The following is a 16,383-nucleotide window of genomic DNA, read 5'->3' as shown; positions in this document are numbered from 1 at the left end:
CGATGCTTACAGAAAAAATTAGATTGGACCAAAAAATGTCTTTGCATTGTATAATAATCAAAACACTAAATCTCTAGAATGAAGAAAGAATATTAAAAGGGGCAAGGAAAAAGCCCAAGTAACATACAAAGGCACCTATAAGAATAACACCCAAGTTTTCAAATGAGATTCTAAAATCCTTATGAGCCTGGACAGATGTCTTGCAATCTCTAAAAGACCATACATGCCAGCCCAGACTGTTATACACAGCAAAAGATTCAATCATCGTAATGGAGATAACATTATATGACAAAACTAAATTTAAATGCTACCCATGCACAAATTCAGCCCTACACAACATACCAGAATAACTTCCTGTTTTCCAGTCCATAAGCCCCCATTCCCTCCCCTCCTCAATACGGGTATTCCCCCTTAGTCCCCCCCACATATCCCCCTGCACTGTGTTGTGTATTGGTTTGGTCCACATAGCGTTGTTGAGCTCAACTTGTGGTAATACAACTATTGAGATAATCTCATACATGAAGTGCTTGCGAGACTCAGACAGCATCTTGCAGCTTCCATGACCAGTTGGTGAGTCTTATGGTTTCTTCAGGATTGAACTACAGCTTCTGGTTTGTGCCTGGTGACTGCCTACCTAGAGTACTGTTCTGCAGCTGCCGAGTCCTACCTGGTGTCTGCTACGGGACTGAAATGCTGAGAAAGAAGATCAAGCTCACCCCAATGAACTATTGGTCAACAGGCTCACTTCATATATATCCTAATAACTTTTCTCTTCCTCTACTTCTGCTAGCTGGTGGGGTAGAAGAGAGGTTGAACCCCTATTAAAAGTAGGTTGCAAAATATTTATGCCTACAAACTCCCCTTCATGTTAAAAGGCTTGGAGATCTCAGAGACACAAGGTGCATACCAAAACATAGTAAAGGCAATATGTAGTAAGCTAATAGTCAACATAAAATTAAATGGAGAGAGACTTTAAGTGATTCATTAAAATTGGGGACATTACAAGGCTGTACACTCTTTATGTAGCACTTAAAGTTTTAGCTAGAGAATAAGACAACTAAAAGATATCAAGAGTATACAAATTGGAAAGGAAGAAGTCAAAGTATTACTATTCACATGTACTATAATAGTATACATAAATGACCACAAATATTTTACTAGGGAACTACTATACCTAAACAACACCTTTAGCTAAATGGCTAAACACAAAAAATATCTAAAAAATCAATACCCTCATTTATACAAACAATGAATGAGCTGAGAAAGAAATTAGGAAAACAATACCCTTTGCAACAGCCACAAATGATATAAAATATCTTGGTGTATTTATAACCAAGCAAGTGAAAGATGTATATGAGAAGAACTTCACGTCTAGAAGAAGGAAATTGACCCGGATATCAGAAGATGGAAAGATCTCTCATGCTCATGCATTGGTAGGATTAACATAGTAAAAATGACCATCAACAAAAAAGTAATCTACAAATTAATGAAATTTGCATAAAATTACAACACAATTCTTTAAAGACCTTAAAATGCAAATTCTCAATTTCATATGGCAAAACAAAAAACCCAAGATAGATAAAACAATCCTGTACAATAAAAGATCTGGAGATATCACATATGATTTCAAGCCATACAGATTAGAGCTGTACTGTTTCAAGAGAAACAGTAAAATAAACTACATGGTATTTGCATAAAAACAGACAGTTTGACCAATGTAGTAGAATTGATGACCTAGAAATAAACCCATACATCTATGGACACTTGATTTTTTGATAAAGAAGCCCAAGATGTACTAGGGAAAAAAGAAGGCATCTTCAACAAATGTTGGATTAATTCTATATCTGCATGTAGAATAATCCAATGAGATTCATATTGATCACCCTGCACAGAATTCAAGCACAAGTGAGTCAAGGACCTCAACATAAATCAAGTTGTACTAAATCTAAGAGAAGAGAAGTGTGTCTTGAACATATTGGCAAGAGAGACAGCTTCCTAAACAGAACACCAATAGCTCAGGCACTAAGATCAAGAATTCTTCTGTTACAGCAAAGGATGCTGTCAGTAGAACGATGTCAGCCTACAGAATGGGAGAAAAACTTTTATGAGTCCTACATCTGACAGAGGGTTGATATTACAAAATATATGAAGACCTGAAGAGAATGAATACCAAACCAAATCAAGCAATTTAAAATGGGGTACGGAAACTAATCAGAATACTCTCAACAGACTAATCTCTAAAACCCAAGAAGCACTATGAAATGCTCAACATCCTTAGTCATCAGGAAAATGCAAATCAGAGCAACTCAGAGTCAATCATACAGATGTCAGAATGGCTGATTTTAAAAACTCAAGTGAAAGCTAAGGCTGGTCAGGATGTAGAGTAAAGAGAATACTACTACTACTTTGCTGGTGGAAGTGCAAACTTGTACAGCCACTTTGGAAATCCTGTTGGCAGCTTCTCAGAAACTGGAGTAAACTTCTACCTGAAGACTTAGCTATTCCATTACAGGGAATATACACAAAAGATACTCCTTGGTAACAAGGACACTTTCTCAACTATGTTCATAGAAGGTTTGTTTGTAACAGCCAGAAATCAGAAGCAATTTAGATGTCACTCAACTGAAGAGTGAATAAAGAAAATCTAGTACCTTTACACAATGAAATACAATTTTGCTATTAAAAACAGGGATGTCATAATTTGCAGACAAATGGGTGAAACTAGAAAAGACCATTCTCAATGAGGCACTCCAGATGCAGAAAGGCACCCATGGTATGAACTCACTTATAAGCCATCAAATGCAAAATATTGATGCTGGAATCCATAAACACAAAAAAGCCAAACAACAAGGAAACCTAAGGGGAAGGGTGTGCTTGAATCTCACTGAGAACAGGAAATACACTGAGAACAGGAGATTGGGTGGATTGAGGGAACTTGGTAGGAGACAGGGAGGGGAGGGTAACAGGAGGAATCAACTATAGGGAGAAGAGAGGTAGAGAAGACTAGGACAGGGTGCTGGTATTTGTAGTGAAGTGTGGGGGCATCTCTGGAAGGAGCAAAAACCTAGGAGAAAGGGAACTCCAACAATCTATGAGCATGAGCCTAGCCAAGGCTTTCAGCAGTAATGGATATGGAACATGAAATAGCTACTCCGTATAGCCAGTGAAGACTTCCAATGGAGGAATGGGGCACCAACCTAAGCAGAAAACCTCCAACCCACAACTTGTCCTGCCTACATGATGTGCAGAGATAAACTTGGAGCAAAATATGAGGGAATGGCCAACCAATGATTGTTACAACTTGGGTCCCATGTCATGAGGGAGGGCCCACCCATGACAATATTAAGGATATTCTGGTATATTTATGGACAGGAGCCTAACATAACTGTCATGTGAGAGGATTCACCCAGCAGCTGATTGATAGAAACAGAAGCAGAGACCCTTAGTTTAGCATTAGCTAGAGCTCAGGGGATCTTGTGGAAAAGAGAAAGAAAGGATTGGAAAGGATTGAAGGAGCCAGAGAGGTCAAGGGCACCAGCAACTAAAAAGCATAAGTGGAACAGACCTAGGAGACCTACACATATGTAACAGATGTGCAGCTTTGTCTTCATGTGGGTCTTCTACAACTGGATCAGAGTCTGTCTCTGACTCTGTTGCCTGCTTTTTAATTCCTTTCCCCTAATTCGGCTGTCTTGTGTAGACTTAAGAATAAAAGATGTGCTTAGTCCTACTACAACTTGATAGGCTCAGGCAGATTGATGTGTGTGGGAGTTTTCTCCTTCTCTGAGGAGTAAGGAATAGGGAGATAGGAAGAGGCAGGCACTGGGAAGAGAGTAGGGATGGTCTGGATGCAATTTAATTAATTACTGAAAAAAGTTACAGAAAGAAAATGACATGTGTTTCAAAGACCTATACTGGATATGCTAGAGACTTAGGGAAAATCAAGTATTCTTCTTCTAAAGGAACATACACATAAAATGACTCCTAATAACACTGTGCCATACAAGAGATCAGTGCCTCACTTAATCATCATCATCAGAGAAACTTCGAGTGGATTGGACCACAGAGACCTATGATTAGACTATGTGAAAGGGTGAGAAAATTTGGAGCACTCAGTTCTAAATAGAATATCTTCATCACATCCCTTTCCTCAAGGTCTGGGGAACTTTGTGCAAGAGGAAGTAGAGCAGTATCTCCAGACAAATTAGAACTGATGAACATAAGAAATCGCACTGTGTCAGCATGTTCAGGGACTGAATAGGTTCAAGCCAAACAGAGTTTCAGTGCTGAGAGCAAAAACTGGACCAAGATCCTATCTCCAACTGACATCTGTAACTTAGTTTTACATAATGAAGTCTCCTTCTGTATATTAACCACATTTAATGATAGCCTCAATGTCAAGCTGTAGATGGACAATAGAATTGTTCCAGACTTTTGTCTTCTATTGCTTTGCTTAACCATTTATTTTGTCTCATTAGTCTTTGTTCATGTATTATGGTTTCTGACTTTGATTTCGTTCCTGTGTGCTTTGTTTGCCTGGTATGTTTCTTGTTATATTTCTTTTTTAAAAAAATCTGTTTTTTCCCCATTCGTTTGGGCTTCTTATGGATTTTTTTTTCTTTCAGTGTGTTTTGACTATGGTTTCCCCTGGTCCAGCTCTCACTAATTCCTGTCCCTTTCTTCTCCCATCTGAATATCCCCTTTCTGTCTTCATTAGTAAACAAAAAGATGTCTAAGGAATAATAATAATGATGAATAATACTACACAATTAAATAAAACAAAACAAAAATTTAAAATAACACAAACAGAAGAAAAAAGCCAAATATAAAGCATATGAAACACACACACACACAACACACACACACACACACACACACACACACACATACACGATGGCAGACAGGATTCATGATGGCAGACAGGATTCTCATAAAAACACAAAAAAAACCCCATATGGTAACATTAAAAAAATGTCCTGACACAACATTAAGAGACAATGAACTTCCAAAGATGCCACAAAGTATTTTTTGTTGGCTTTCTACTGCTGGGCATGCACAGACATTCCTTTTCACCTGATGGGTGTTTAGCAAGGTGAGATGAGCTCTCTGATGCATTGGCATGACTTTTGTAGTAGTAGGCTGTAAAAGCCAAGAGAGACAGAGTCAAAGCAGGCATCAGTGACAGTTGCCAGAGTACATGTGCCAAGAAGACATATGATTGAGCAGATGGAAGAGAATCAACTGCAGAGGTGATTCCATTCTTTTAGGTTAGGATACCAGCAGTCCAGCCCAATAATAAACAACAAACGTGAATCAGTAGCAGTAGCTCAATCCAGCAGAAACTGAAAGGCTCCACCAAATCAGGAGATAAGGCAAGAATCAAATACCATGTGAAGTTCTTTGCCGCATTACTCTCTAAGAAATAAAGACCCGTGAAGAGCAGGAAAGACCAGCAAATATCAGTGAAGACCAGCAAAGACCAGTAAAGATCAGTGAAAACCAGTATAGACCAGCAAAGACCAGTGAAGACAAGTCCTGTATTGACTCAGATATACTACTTTGTTCTTTGGAGTACAGATATACTCCAAAGAGTTTAACATGAAAGTTGATCCGAATTCCTTCTTGCGTGCATGCTAAACAATTGAAATGGGAAATACAGTGGATTCTAAGCTAGAGAACACAAGAGTGTAAACTGTACAATTAAAGATGACATGTTCATTGGTGAAAGTTAGGCATTGAATTCTCCCACTTTACAAATGTTGGTGCCCTGTGTTTGAAAGATAGATGTTAAGAATTGACATATCATTTTTGTGGATTTTTTCCTTTGATAACTATACCCTTCTCTTTCAGTTAATTTTGGCTTGAAGTGTCTTTTTATTGTTACATTTCCCTTCATAATAAAGTTACAGATTTACATTTACTAAAGGAAGCCTGATTATTCATAGGCTAGCATATTCAAGGTTACGTAAATCACAACAATGTTTTTTTCCTCCTGAAAAACATCTGAGGTTTGGGAACATCATTAAACCTAACTATTTTCCAGGAATTTGTGACAGCCAAAGGCATTTATGTGTTTCTTTTCACATTTGTTGTAATTCCACACTTCCTTCTTGAGAAATGACAGCCTTAGCTGTTCCCATGCCTGTGCCCACAAATTCATTATCTCTTCTCAAGAGTTTAATTTAAACCCCAACATTGTAAGTTTGGGTATGTTGTGTATTCATTTTCATTGCAATCTAGAAACTCCTTAATTTCTTTCTTTTTGACTCATTGCTTCATTCAGTGGAGAATTTCCAGTTTCTGTGAGTTTGTAAGTTCTCTGTTTTTTTCTGTTATTGTTGATATTTAGGTAGATAGGATGTAGGATATAAGAGTTTATTTTCATTTTTACCATTTATTGAGACTTGCTATTAGACTGAGAATGTCTTTTTGAAGAAAGTGTCATGAAGTCTTGAAAAGAAGATATATTCTTTTCTGTTTGGTTGGAATGTTCTACAGATATCTGTTAGGTTCACTTGGTTTATAACATACTTTAGCTTTAGTATTTCTATATGTAGTTTTTGACTAGATGACCTGTTCATTGGTGAAAGTGAGACATTAAATTCTCCACCAACTCATCACTTACTGAACTCTATCACTTTTCTTTCTGTTTAAAAAAGAAGAAAACAAACCAGAAAAGAAATACCCAACACACACACACACACACACACACACACACACACAAACAAACACACACACACACACAAACACACACATACACACACACCAGCAAAACACCAATACGACAATAAGGGCCCAAACAATGAAATATGTATAAAAATTAATTTTTAAAAAATCTATATAAGTAGCACTGAGTTTCCTAGGTTTAGGGCCTGCCCTGAAGTGAGCCTCCACTGGAAGAAACTACTTTTTTCTTTATGAGAGTGTGTCTATTGCAGATAGCTTCTTTGGTTAGGGGTAGTGCAAACAAGATATTATTACATATAGTACAAAGTGTTACCGTTATACCCAACTCACCTCTGTAATTTCTGTGGGCCATTCTATTGTGTCCTCAGATAAAGATAATTTTTGACCAAGTGGACCATAAGGGGAAAATTGTCCAACTTTCACTTTAAGTTGAAGACCTTCTGGAAAGTTCCAGTAGTTGAGAATATCATACTCTGCATTCAATTTCATTTTCTCATCCAAACTGACTTGTTCTCCAGCGGGATTAGTAAACTGCATATTCTTCAGAAAAGGGTGCAGCTAAAAAGGATAGATTATGCAATACCTTATGATTAAGTTAGTACAGGGGTGAAGACAAATACCCAAGAGTTAGTGAAAGTCTCTTATTATGTATATCTTTGAAGCATAAGGCAAATTTAAACAGGTATATAAAACATAGGACAAATGGCAGCATATGTGTGACTAATTGTGTAACATTTCTGAAAATGTCAGTCCTACAGAAAGTTCTGAATCATCTACAAAACTCTTAGTAAATGAATGAAAGTCAGGTAATTGTCAGTTTGTCTAAGAAAAGTTAGCCCATCCATTTATTTTCAGAATTAACCTGTCTTGTATTCCTTTCTGTTGCTTTGATAAAGAGCTTACAGGTTACAGTCCTGAAGACTGTGGAAGGCCAAAAAAAGAAATCAAGGCAGGAACCTGGAGGGAGGAAATAAAGCAGAGACTGTGGAGGAATGTGCTCCTTGAATTGCTTCCATGGCTTACTCAGTGTTCATTCTTATGCAACTCAGGAAAACTTGACTAGGGATGGCACTGTCCACAGTGGGCTGGCCTCTTCAACATATCATCAATCGTTAATCAAGAAAAAGACCCACAGACTTGCCCACAGGCTAATCTGATAGATACAATTATTCAGTTGACTTTACCCCTTCCCATGTAATTCTCCTTTGTGTCAAATTGAAAAGACTAGCCATTACACTGCTCAGAGTAACAAGAGGCCTCAAACACATAAATGGTGATAGATGAAATTCTTTGAGTAGGCTTAAAATCACTTAGACACATCAGTAAGTTTTCTTACAGTTGGTAGAGTCGCCTAGAATTAGTGAAATCCTGGGTTTGATCCTGGCTGTGCATAGACTGGGTATAGTTGTACATGTCTGCTATCTCAGCACTCAGGATGTAGAGTCAGGAGGATCAGAAGTTTGTTGTAGGTCTTGGCCTGATAGTAAATGTGAAACCAGGAAATCTAAGCATATTACATTCTTCAAAAACAGCAATAATGAGAACAACAAAGAAATAGTTTTCCTTTCCTTTTTATTTAAGTAAATAAAAAGGCATATGCTGAAAGGACCCTAAATCTTACTGCAAAGGCACTTACCCTATTTCAAAACATTTAGGAAATTAAATCAGCATAGATGTTAATAAACTGATAAATAGATAAGTAAAATGTGGTACATTTACATAATGGACTCTTATTCATCTGTAAAGAAAAATGGAATTATGGTAATTTTGGGAAAATGGATGTATCTGGAAATCAGCATACTGAATGAAGCAATGCAAGACCAGGAAGACCAAGGTAATGTGTTCTTTGTCATTTGTAGATGATAACTTTGAATGGTTAGATTTGTAATCTTAAATGGGATGTTTATAGGGACCAGGGAGTTAGAATGGGTTTATGAGAGAGGGAAGGAGAAGTGGCAATAGGTGCTGAGGAGGACATATTAGAACACTTAAGGAATGGAAGAGCATTGTAGGTAGAAAAGTTTAATCCAGAATAGGAGTGAAGAATAGAGAAGAGGATGGGGAGATAATTTAACTAACCAAGTATGAAAAGGCCTGTGGAAATCTTTTGGCTTTTCTGTCTAATAAAATTATAATTAAAAATTTGTTTTGAATTGATGCATCTAGCATTATTGGATATTTCTTCTCACAGAAGCCAAAGATTATGAAGCAAAAATCCCAGTATTTGGTATAGATTAATTTCTTAGGAATTGTTTGTCAGGGGATCCAGATATTGCCCAAACAACTCAGGCTAATGCCACTGCTTCTGCTTGTCCATCACTCATATTATTGTTAAATGTACCAAGCTAGACCTGAGGCTAGAGTCCTTTCTCTAGGCTAGCCTTTAGGGGTGAAAACCGTAGATAATTTTGGGGAAGCAAAATCATTAATAGTACTCAGCTGCAAACCCTTTGATTATGATAATGACCTCTTTGTCTAGATACGTTCACTGGAAAGATAGTAACATGAATGTAACAATGAATTTGAAACACAGAACATGGAGGGAATTCATAGCTTTCAGTCGTGGTGGGGGAGGACATTGACCTTAGCAAGGAACATACAGTTACATTGCTAAATAGAAATGGTATCCACCTGCTTTCTAAATACTTATGATAATACTCGCCTGTTAGTTTTGCTTTCTGTATTAATTAGAAGAATTTCTTGGAGTGAGTAGTGGGTAACACAAAGGTTTATAAGTGGTCAAATTGCTAAGAAATAGTATATTTGACTTATGTAAAAGTTAGAATGATAAAATGTCCCTCATAGGGACAGATATTTGAACAGTTTTTCCTTCGTTGCTGCTGTTGTTAGGAGGAGGATTAGGAGATGCTGCCTTGTTGGAGAAAGTATGCCATTGGGTGTGTACCTTCATAGTTTAAAGATTCATACTGCCCCAGTTTGCCAGCTCTGATTCATTCTTGAGTTAGAGGGTGTGAGCTCTCAGCATCCCGCTTTGGTTGTTAATCAGGCCTAACATGTCCTCTCATGCTGTCCTTACAATTATGGCCTCTAAGCCTCTAGAACTGTAAGAGGAAGACAACGTTCTTTTGAGTTGCTTTGTACACAGTGCTTATTCACAGCAACAGAAATGTAACTAACACAGATGTTATTAACCCGGAAAGACATATTGCTGTGAAGAACAAAACCATTTTGTTTTGTGGAAGAATGTGGGAGTTTGTGGAACTTTGGAGTAGAAAAGCAGTTGATTGTTATAAAGAGAGATTAAAGGGCCTTTTAGTAGAGCCTGGAAGACACTGTTGAGAACAGCATATATGAACAGTGGGGAGAGATCAAGAGGTTGCAGAAAGGAAAAACAGTAGCAACTGGTTAAGAGGACATTCCTATGACATTTGGGGGTAAAATTCCACGTGCCTCTGCCATCGTCCTAAAAACCTGCCCAGGGTTTTTAACAAGTACCAAACTGATTTCTTGGTGGGTGAAATTTCAAGACAGCCCAATACTGAATCTGTGACATCATTATTGTTAACAACTCTTACAGAGATCTAGAATGAGAAAGAACAAGTGGAGCAGAAAGAAATAAAAACCGCGGCTTGCAGAGAAGAACATTGGGTAGCTAATGCTGGAGGCATTAATACTCATGGAATATTGCAGAAGACAGGGCCATAGGAAATAAGCTATAGATGATAAGTATAAAAACACTATACTTTGGATGATAATCTGCTGTTGCATACATGAATTTATTGCAGTTGTTATTATGCATGTATGACCTATGTTAAATTTTACTCATTATGACCCATCATTCAGTGGGGGAGTAACATAAGAGTCTCCATACCTTACTGAAGATCTATGGTCAGGCAGAAGTTCCAGGAGAGGAAGTGCCATTCTGTGCAGTGTTGTAACTAGTAATACATTGCCCATGTTTTGGTAAATAACCCAGTCATGTTTATGTGAAGAATAATAATTAGACAGAGTGAGACACAGAAATGATGTTAAAATGAGAGGTATGACTGCTGGATAAAAGGTTTCAACTCTAGGGGGGTGGATAAGATAGTTTGATTAGGATAAAAAGATCAAATACTTCTATATACATTTAAGAAATGATAAAAAAATCTGTATATTAGGAATGGCAAAATTGGTGGTTTACTTTTCCTGTCATGTAAAGATTTTCTATGGGAAGTTGAGGTCTTCTGTTTGATCATAGTTTGAAACTTCTTGAGCCTGAAAGTGGAATGTCAGTTGGTACAAAATTGAAGACAATGATGATGTCTAATCTTTCAGACATTTTAGTACTCAATAGCTCCACAACGAGAGTAGGGTACCCTTCCCTTTCCATAGATCATTGATATAGCTAGTGTCGTGCAGATCCAGCACAAGTAACTTAAGCTTCTAGTTCAAGATTGCCATGATTGCATTCTTAGAAGATGATATTTTGCAGCACTTCTCCATGTTCTTCAGCAATATTCTTTCCATACCCCTCTTCTGGAATGATTCCTGAACCTCAGAGAATGGTGCTATAAATAAATGTCTAGTATAGAGCTCAACACACAACAGTCACTTATTCTCAGCACCTGGAACAAGTGTGACTGAATCAGTGCTTACTGTGAAGACAGGCTTCTTCTATTGTGGCTGAGAGTAGCACTGGTATATAATAGAGCCTTAAACAATTATTTATAAGGCAGTTTCACACTATGTAAATTTAACTAAACAGTTATAAATTACCCATTACAACTTACTTCCTCAGCTACATGGTTTTGACTAGAATTCAGGAATATTCAAGGATTCTTTGCTGTGGAGTGGGCCACAAATGCAATTAGAGACTGTTTACCCTCATAACAAAAGTGTCACTATTTTACAAATGGCTTAGCAAGTTGGTATTAAAATTTGCAGGCCTCACAATATGTATGATCACTGTTTCAGTCAATCTTCTATTGCTGTAAAAAGACATGACAATGACAACTCTTCTAAAGGAAAATATTTCATGGGGCTTTCTTACAGCTTCAGGGGTTTAGTTCATTGTCAGCATGGTGGGAAGCATGATGAAATGTAGTCAGACATGGTTCAAGAGAAGGAGCTGAGAGTTTTATATCTGGATCCACAGGCAGCAGGAAGAAGGGAAGGCCATTGGGTCTGACTTGAGCTTTTGAAATGTCAAAGCCCACCCTCAGTAACACACTTTTTCCAACTTGCCACACATACCCCATTAAGTTCACACCTCTCAATCCTTTCAAAAGTGGCATTCCTTGGTGAATAAGCATTCAAGCAAATGAACGTGTGGTGGTCTTTCATGAACAAACCACCACATCCCACCTCTGCCCCTGTTAGGCGTGTTTCCATGTTATAATGCAATGTGCAACTAATCCAACTTCAAAAGTCCCCATAGTGCATCACAGTTTCAACATTGCTTAAAATTTCAAAGTTCAAAGTCTCCTCTGAGACTGAAGGCAACCTCTTAGTTATAAGACCTTAAAATTAAAATACAGGTCACATACTTGTGACATATATTGGGACAGAATATACATTACCATTCTAAATGGAAAGAAGGAGAGCATTATGAGGCAATACTGGACCAAAGCAAGATTCAAATGCATCTGGGCAAACTCATATCTGCAACTCCTTTCAGGTTTGTTGACTGCATCACACATTTCTATCTTGAACTGGTTCCATACCTTGTTCGCAGCTTTCCTTGGCAGGTATCCCAGAGCTCTGGAATCTCTAATGTCTTGGAGTTTTCAATGAAATACAGGATTTATCTGCATAGCTTTACACAGCAGTTTCTATGGGCTGCATGCAGGGATACTCCTGTCATATACCTGGCCACAGTGGTTTCCTTAGTCACAGAGGGAGATTTTATAACCCATTACCTGTATCCTTGACTCTAAAGACAAAAATATGTGGCCTTAACTGTCAAGTTCTGCTGCTTGCAAGGTCTGGAATATGGCCTCTTGTTCAATTACATCTGTATCTCATTTCTGTCTTGGATGTTTTCCTTCACTTCTTATGTTTTTCTTTAATTTCTTTTCACAAGTTGGAAGCTTAGCTTGGTGGAGTCTTTCCCTGTGGTCATCACCCCTTTATCACATTTAATATCAGTCTTTAAAACCTTTTCATCTTTTTAAGTAAAAGACTTAGCCTGATTACACTTCCTGGTGTTCTCTTCTCCTTCAAATCAAACCTTTGGTATTTTTCCTTGCTCAGCATGTTTCTTTTCATTATAGATCTGCATAAGATCACTAAGCACTATCACAGAAATAGTATTAGACTATTTTGAAATCTCATCTGCCAATGCCATTTATCAAGAACTCTTAAATAAATTGAGGGCTAAAGCCCAGGCTATTTTTTTTGACAAGCGAAGAAAGGAGCCACTTTTGCCCTACAAATATTACAAGAATGATCTGTCATTTACTAATATTCTCCTCTGAAACCTCTTGAGTCAGGCCATTATAATTTACATTGTTCTCGGCAACACTGTCCATATTGCCCCTTAAGCCCTGCTTAAAACATTCAACTGCATTTTTAATACCAAAGTCCACATTCTGAGAATAAGAAGCATACTCAGGCCTGCATGTCAATACCCTACAACTATAGCAGGCTGAAACAGGAGTGACAGTTTGGAGGGGTGACTGATCCACATTACCATGGAAAAATTGGCTTGTTTCTCCACAATAGAGATATGGAGGATTATGACTTGAATTCAGAATATCCTTTAGGGAGTTTCCTGGCACTGTCATGTCAATTAAATCAATGGGAAACTGCAAGGGCCTAATCCAGGCAAGATGACAAAGGACATGATTGTATGAGTCATTGCTCCAGGAAAAGCTCCAAGACTTGCTGGGGTGCTTGGCAAGGGTGGAGCAAAGACAGCATGGGTAGTAGAGAAACATAAGTATAAATATAAGTTAAGGCCATATGACCAGTTGTGGAAATGAGAATTATAATTGATATGAGTGTTTCTGTTATATTTGTTAAGAATGTGTTTATACAGATATCTGTCTTTTTTTCTTTAATTTCTCTATTATGTAATGAAACATCAATTAAGAGCATATCAGTGGTTATCATATTTATATTGGAGACACTAGACATTGTCTCTCAAGGGGCATTGCCTCTGATGTTAAATTCATAGTGCATTTGTGGTTGTATGAGGGACAGCTATATCATGTTTATGTGTCATCGTGACCTGGTTATTGTTTTTCTTTAAAAACTAAGTGGCCATGAGTTATGATTGTGTTTCAAGTTGACAAGTGTTGGGCTTTTGTTTTATATTCTTGGTTGTCAATTTGACTACATCTATACTCAACTAATACCCAAAATGGAGGGTACATCTTTGAGGAAGTTTTGCATAATTTGAAGTAGGATGATCCACTTCTAATGTAGATGTTCGATGTAGGAAGAGAAGCCTTTAATTCCAATCTCTAGATTTGAGAAAAGACAGGTCTTTAACCCAGATCTTTGATCCAGATATGATCTGGTCTATGTCTTCTGCTGAAATCCTACATAGAACATGGAAGAGGGAAGCTTATGCTTTTTGCTTGCTTACTCTCTCCTCTTTAGCAAGTCAATTTTTTCCAGTGGAATTGTAGCCTACTTCTACTGGGTTCCATCATATACTAAAGACCAGCTGAGATGTCCAGCATTGTTCACTGAACCACAATAGGATACTTGGACTTTCTCTTTATAGCCAGCCATTGTTTGATTAGCTTGACCACATCCTACAAGTCACTCTGGAGGGCCCAGACTAATACAATCACTGATGCCCAGCAACCTGCATCTTATACTCTGAAATTTGGCCAGCAAAGGTGCTTACAGCTCAATTGTAATTGCATCTGATGTGGTATGAGCTCCCTGATGAAGTAGGTTACTACATACCATTTTTGGCCTGTAACCAAAAGGAGTGCCAGGAACCTATATTTTTTATTTTTGGTTGGGGACTATTGGGGGTCTCTTTGATCAAGAAGAAGTCGTAAGAAGGTGTCCTATACCTGTTACTAGAATTTTTGTTTAGTAAATCTCGGCTTCTATAAACACTCAAATTATCCAGCCATATAGTGTTTCTATCCTCATATCTTTAAAAGAATATTATTTCAAGTTAAATTACATATAGTACGTTTTCAATGGTTTTGTTATACATTCTTTATTATGATTAGCTATCTCTCCTGTTCTCCCTTTTTTAAAAGAATTGTTTTCTTTATTTACATTCCAAAAGTTGTCCCCTTTTCCAGTCCCAAATCCAAGAGTTCTTCACCCATCTCACCATCCCTTAACCCCTGAGTGTGTGCTCACTCCATTCCCCTTCCCCCAGGCCATCAAGTCTGTATAGGATTAGGCCCATCCTCTCCCACTGAGGTTAGACAAATCCTCTGTTACATACGTGCCTGCAGCCTTGGGTCAGAAAATGTATGCTCTTTGATTGATGGCTTAGTCTCTGGGAGATGTGAGGGGTCTGGGTTAGTTGGTACTGTTGGTCTTCTTATGTTGTTGCCATCCCCTTGAATACCTTTAGTCCTTCCCTCAACTTTTCTTTTCTTTTCTTTTTGCTGAAGTTTAAATATTTTTCTTTTCATCTTTATTAACTTGGGTATTTCTTACTTACATTTTGATTGTTATTCCCTTTCCCGGTTTCCGGGCCAACATCCCCCTAGCCCCTCTCCCTCCCCTTCTCTATGGGTGTTCCCCTCCCCATCCTCCCCCCATTAATACCATCCCCTCAACAATCAGGTTCACTGGGGGTTCAGTCTTGGCAGGATCAGGGGTTCCCCTTCCACTGGTGCTCTTATTAGACTATTCATTGCTACCTATGAGGTTGGAGCCCAGGGTCAGTCCATGTATAGTCTTTGGGTAGTGGCTTAGTTCCTGGAAGCTCTGGTTGGTTGGCATTGTTGTTCATATGGGTCTCAAGCCCCTTCAAGCTCTTTCAGTCCTTTCTCTGATTCCTTCAATGGAGGTTCCGTTCTCAGTTCAGTGGTTTAATGATGGCATTTGCCTATGTATTTGCTCTATTATGGCTGTTTCTCAAAGGAGATATCTACATCCCATTCCTGTCAGCTTGCACTTCTTTGCTTCATCCATCTTATCTAGTTTGGTGGCTGTACATTTATGGGCCACATGTGGGGCAGGCACTGAATGAGTGTTCCTTCTGTCTCTGTTCTAAACTTTGCCTCCCTAATCCCTCCTTTTAAAGAAGGAGTGAATCATTCACATTTTGGTTATCCTCCATGAGTTTAATGTCTTCTGTGCATCTAGGGTAACTTGAGCATTTTGGCTAATATCCAATTATTAATGAGTGCATACCATGTGTGTTTTTCTGTGATTGGGTTACCTCACTTAGGATGATATTTTCCAGTTCCATCTATTTGCCTATGAATTTCACAAAGTCACTGTTTTTTAATAGATGAGTAATATTCTATTGTGTATATTCAATGTCCAGTTTTCTGAAGGCCCTCCAGACTGATTTCCAGAATGGTTGCACCAGTCTGCAATCTCACCAACAATGGAGGAGTGTTCCTCTTTCTCCACATCCTCGCCGGCATTTGCTGTCACCTGAGCTTTTGATCTTAGCCATTCTCACTGGTGTGAGGTGAAATCTCAGGGTTGTTTTGATTTGCATTTCCCTTATGACTAAAGATGTTGAACATTTCTTTAGGTGTTTCTCAGCCATTCAGAATTCCTCAGCTGTGAATTCTTTGTTTAGCTCTGAACCCC

At 38.1% G+C, this 16,383-nt stretch overlaps 1 protein-coding gene across 1 annotated transcript in view; it reads right to left on the bottom strand.

The window, feature by feature from the left end:
- The window catches only part of LOC120093129 (vomeronasal type-2 receptor 116-like), a 58,197-nt gene that overhangs the window by 32,012 nt on the left and 9,802 nt on the right, over positions 1-16,383 (bottom strand). The window contains exon 3 of the mRNA XM_087579638.1: positions 7,018-7,245. Coding sequence (XP_087435764.1) covers positions 7,018-7,245 — 228 coding nt within the window. The remainder of the gene's footprint in view (positions 1-7,017; positions 7,246-16,383) is intronic.

Source organism: Rattus norvegicus, chromosome 12 (genome assembly GCF_021556685.1).
Source record: "Rattus norvegicus strain SHRSP/BbbUtx chromosome 12, alternate assembly SHRSP_T2T, whole genome shotgun sequence".
Lineage (NCBI taxonomy): Eukaryota > Metazoa > Chordata > Mammalia > Rodentia > Muridae > Rattus > Rattus norvegicus.
This window is presented reverse-complemented; position numbering and strand designations above follow the sequence as displayed.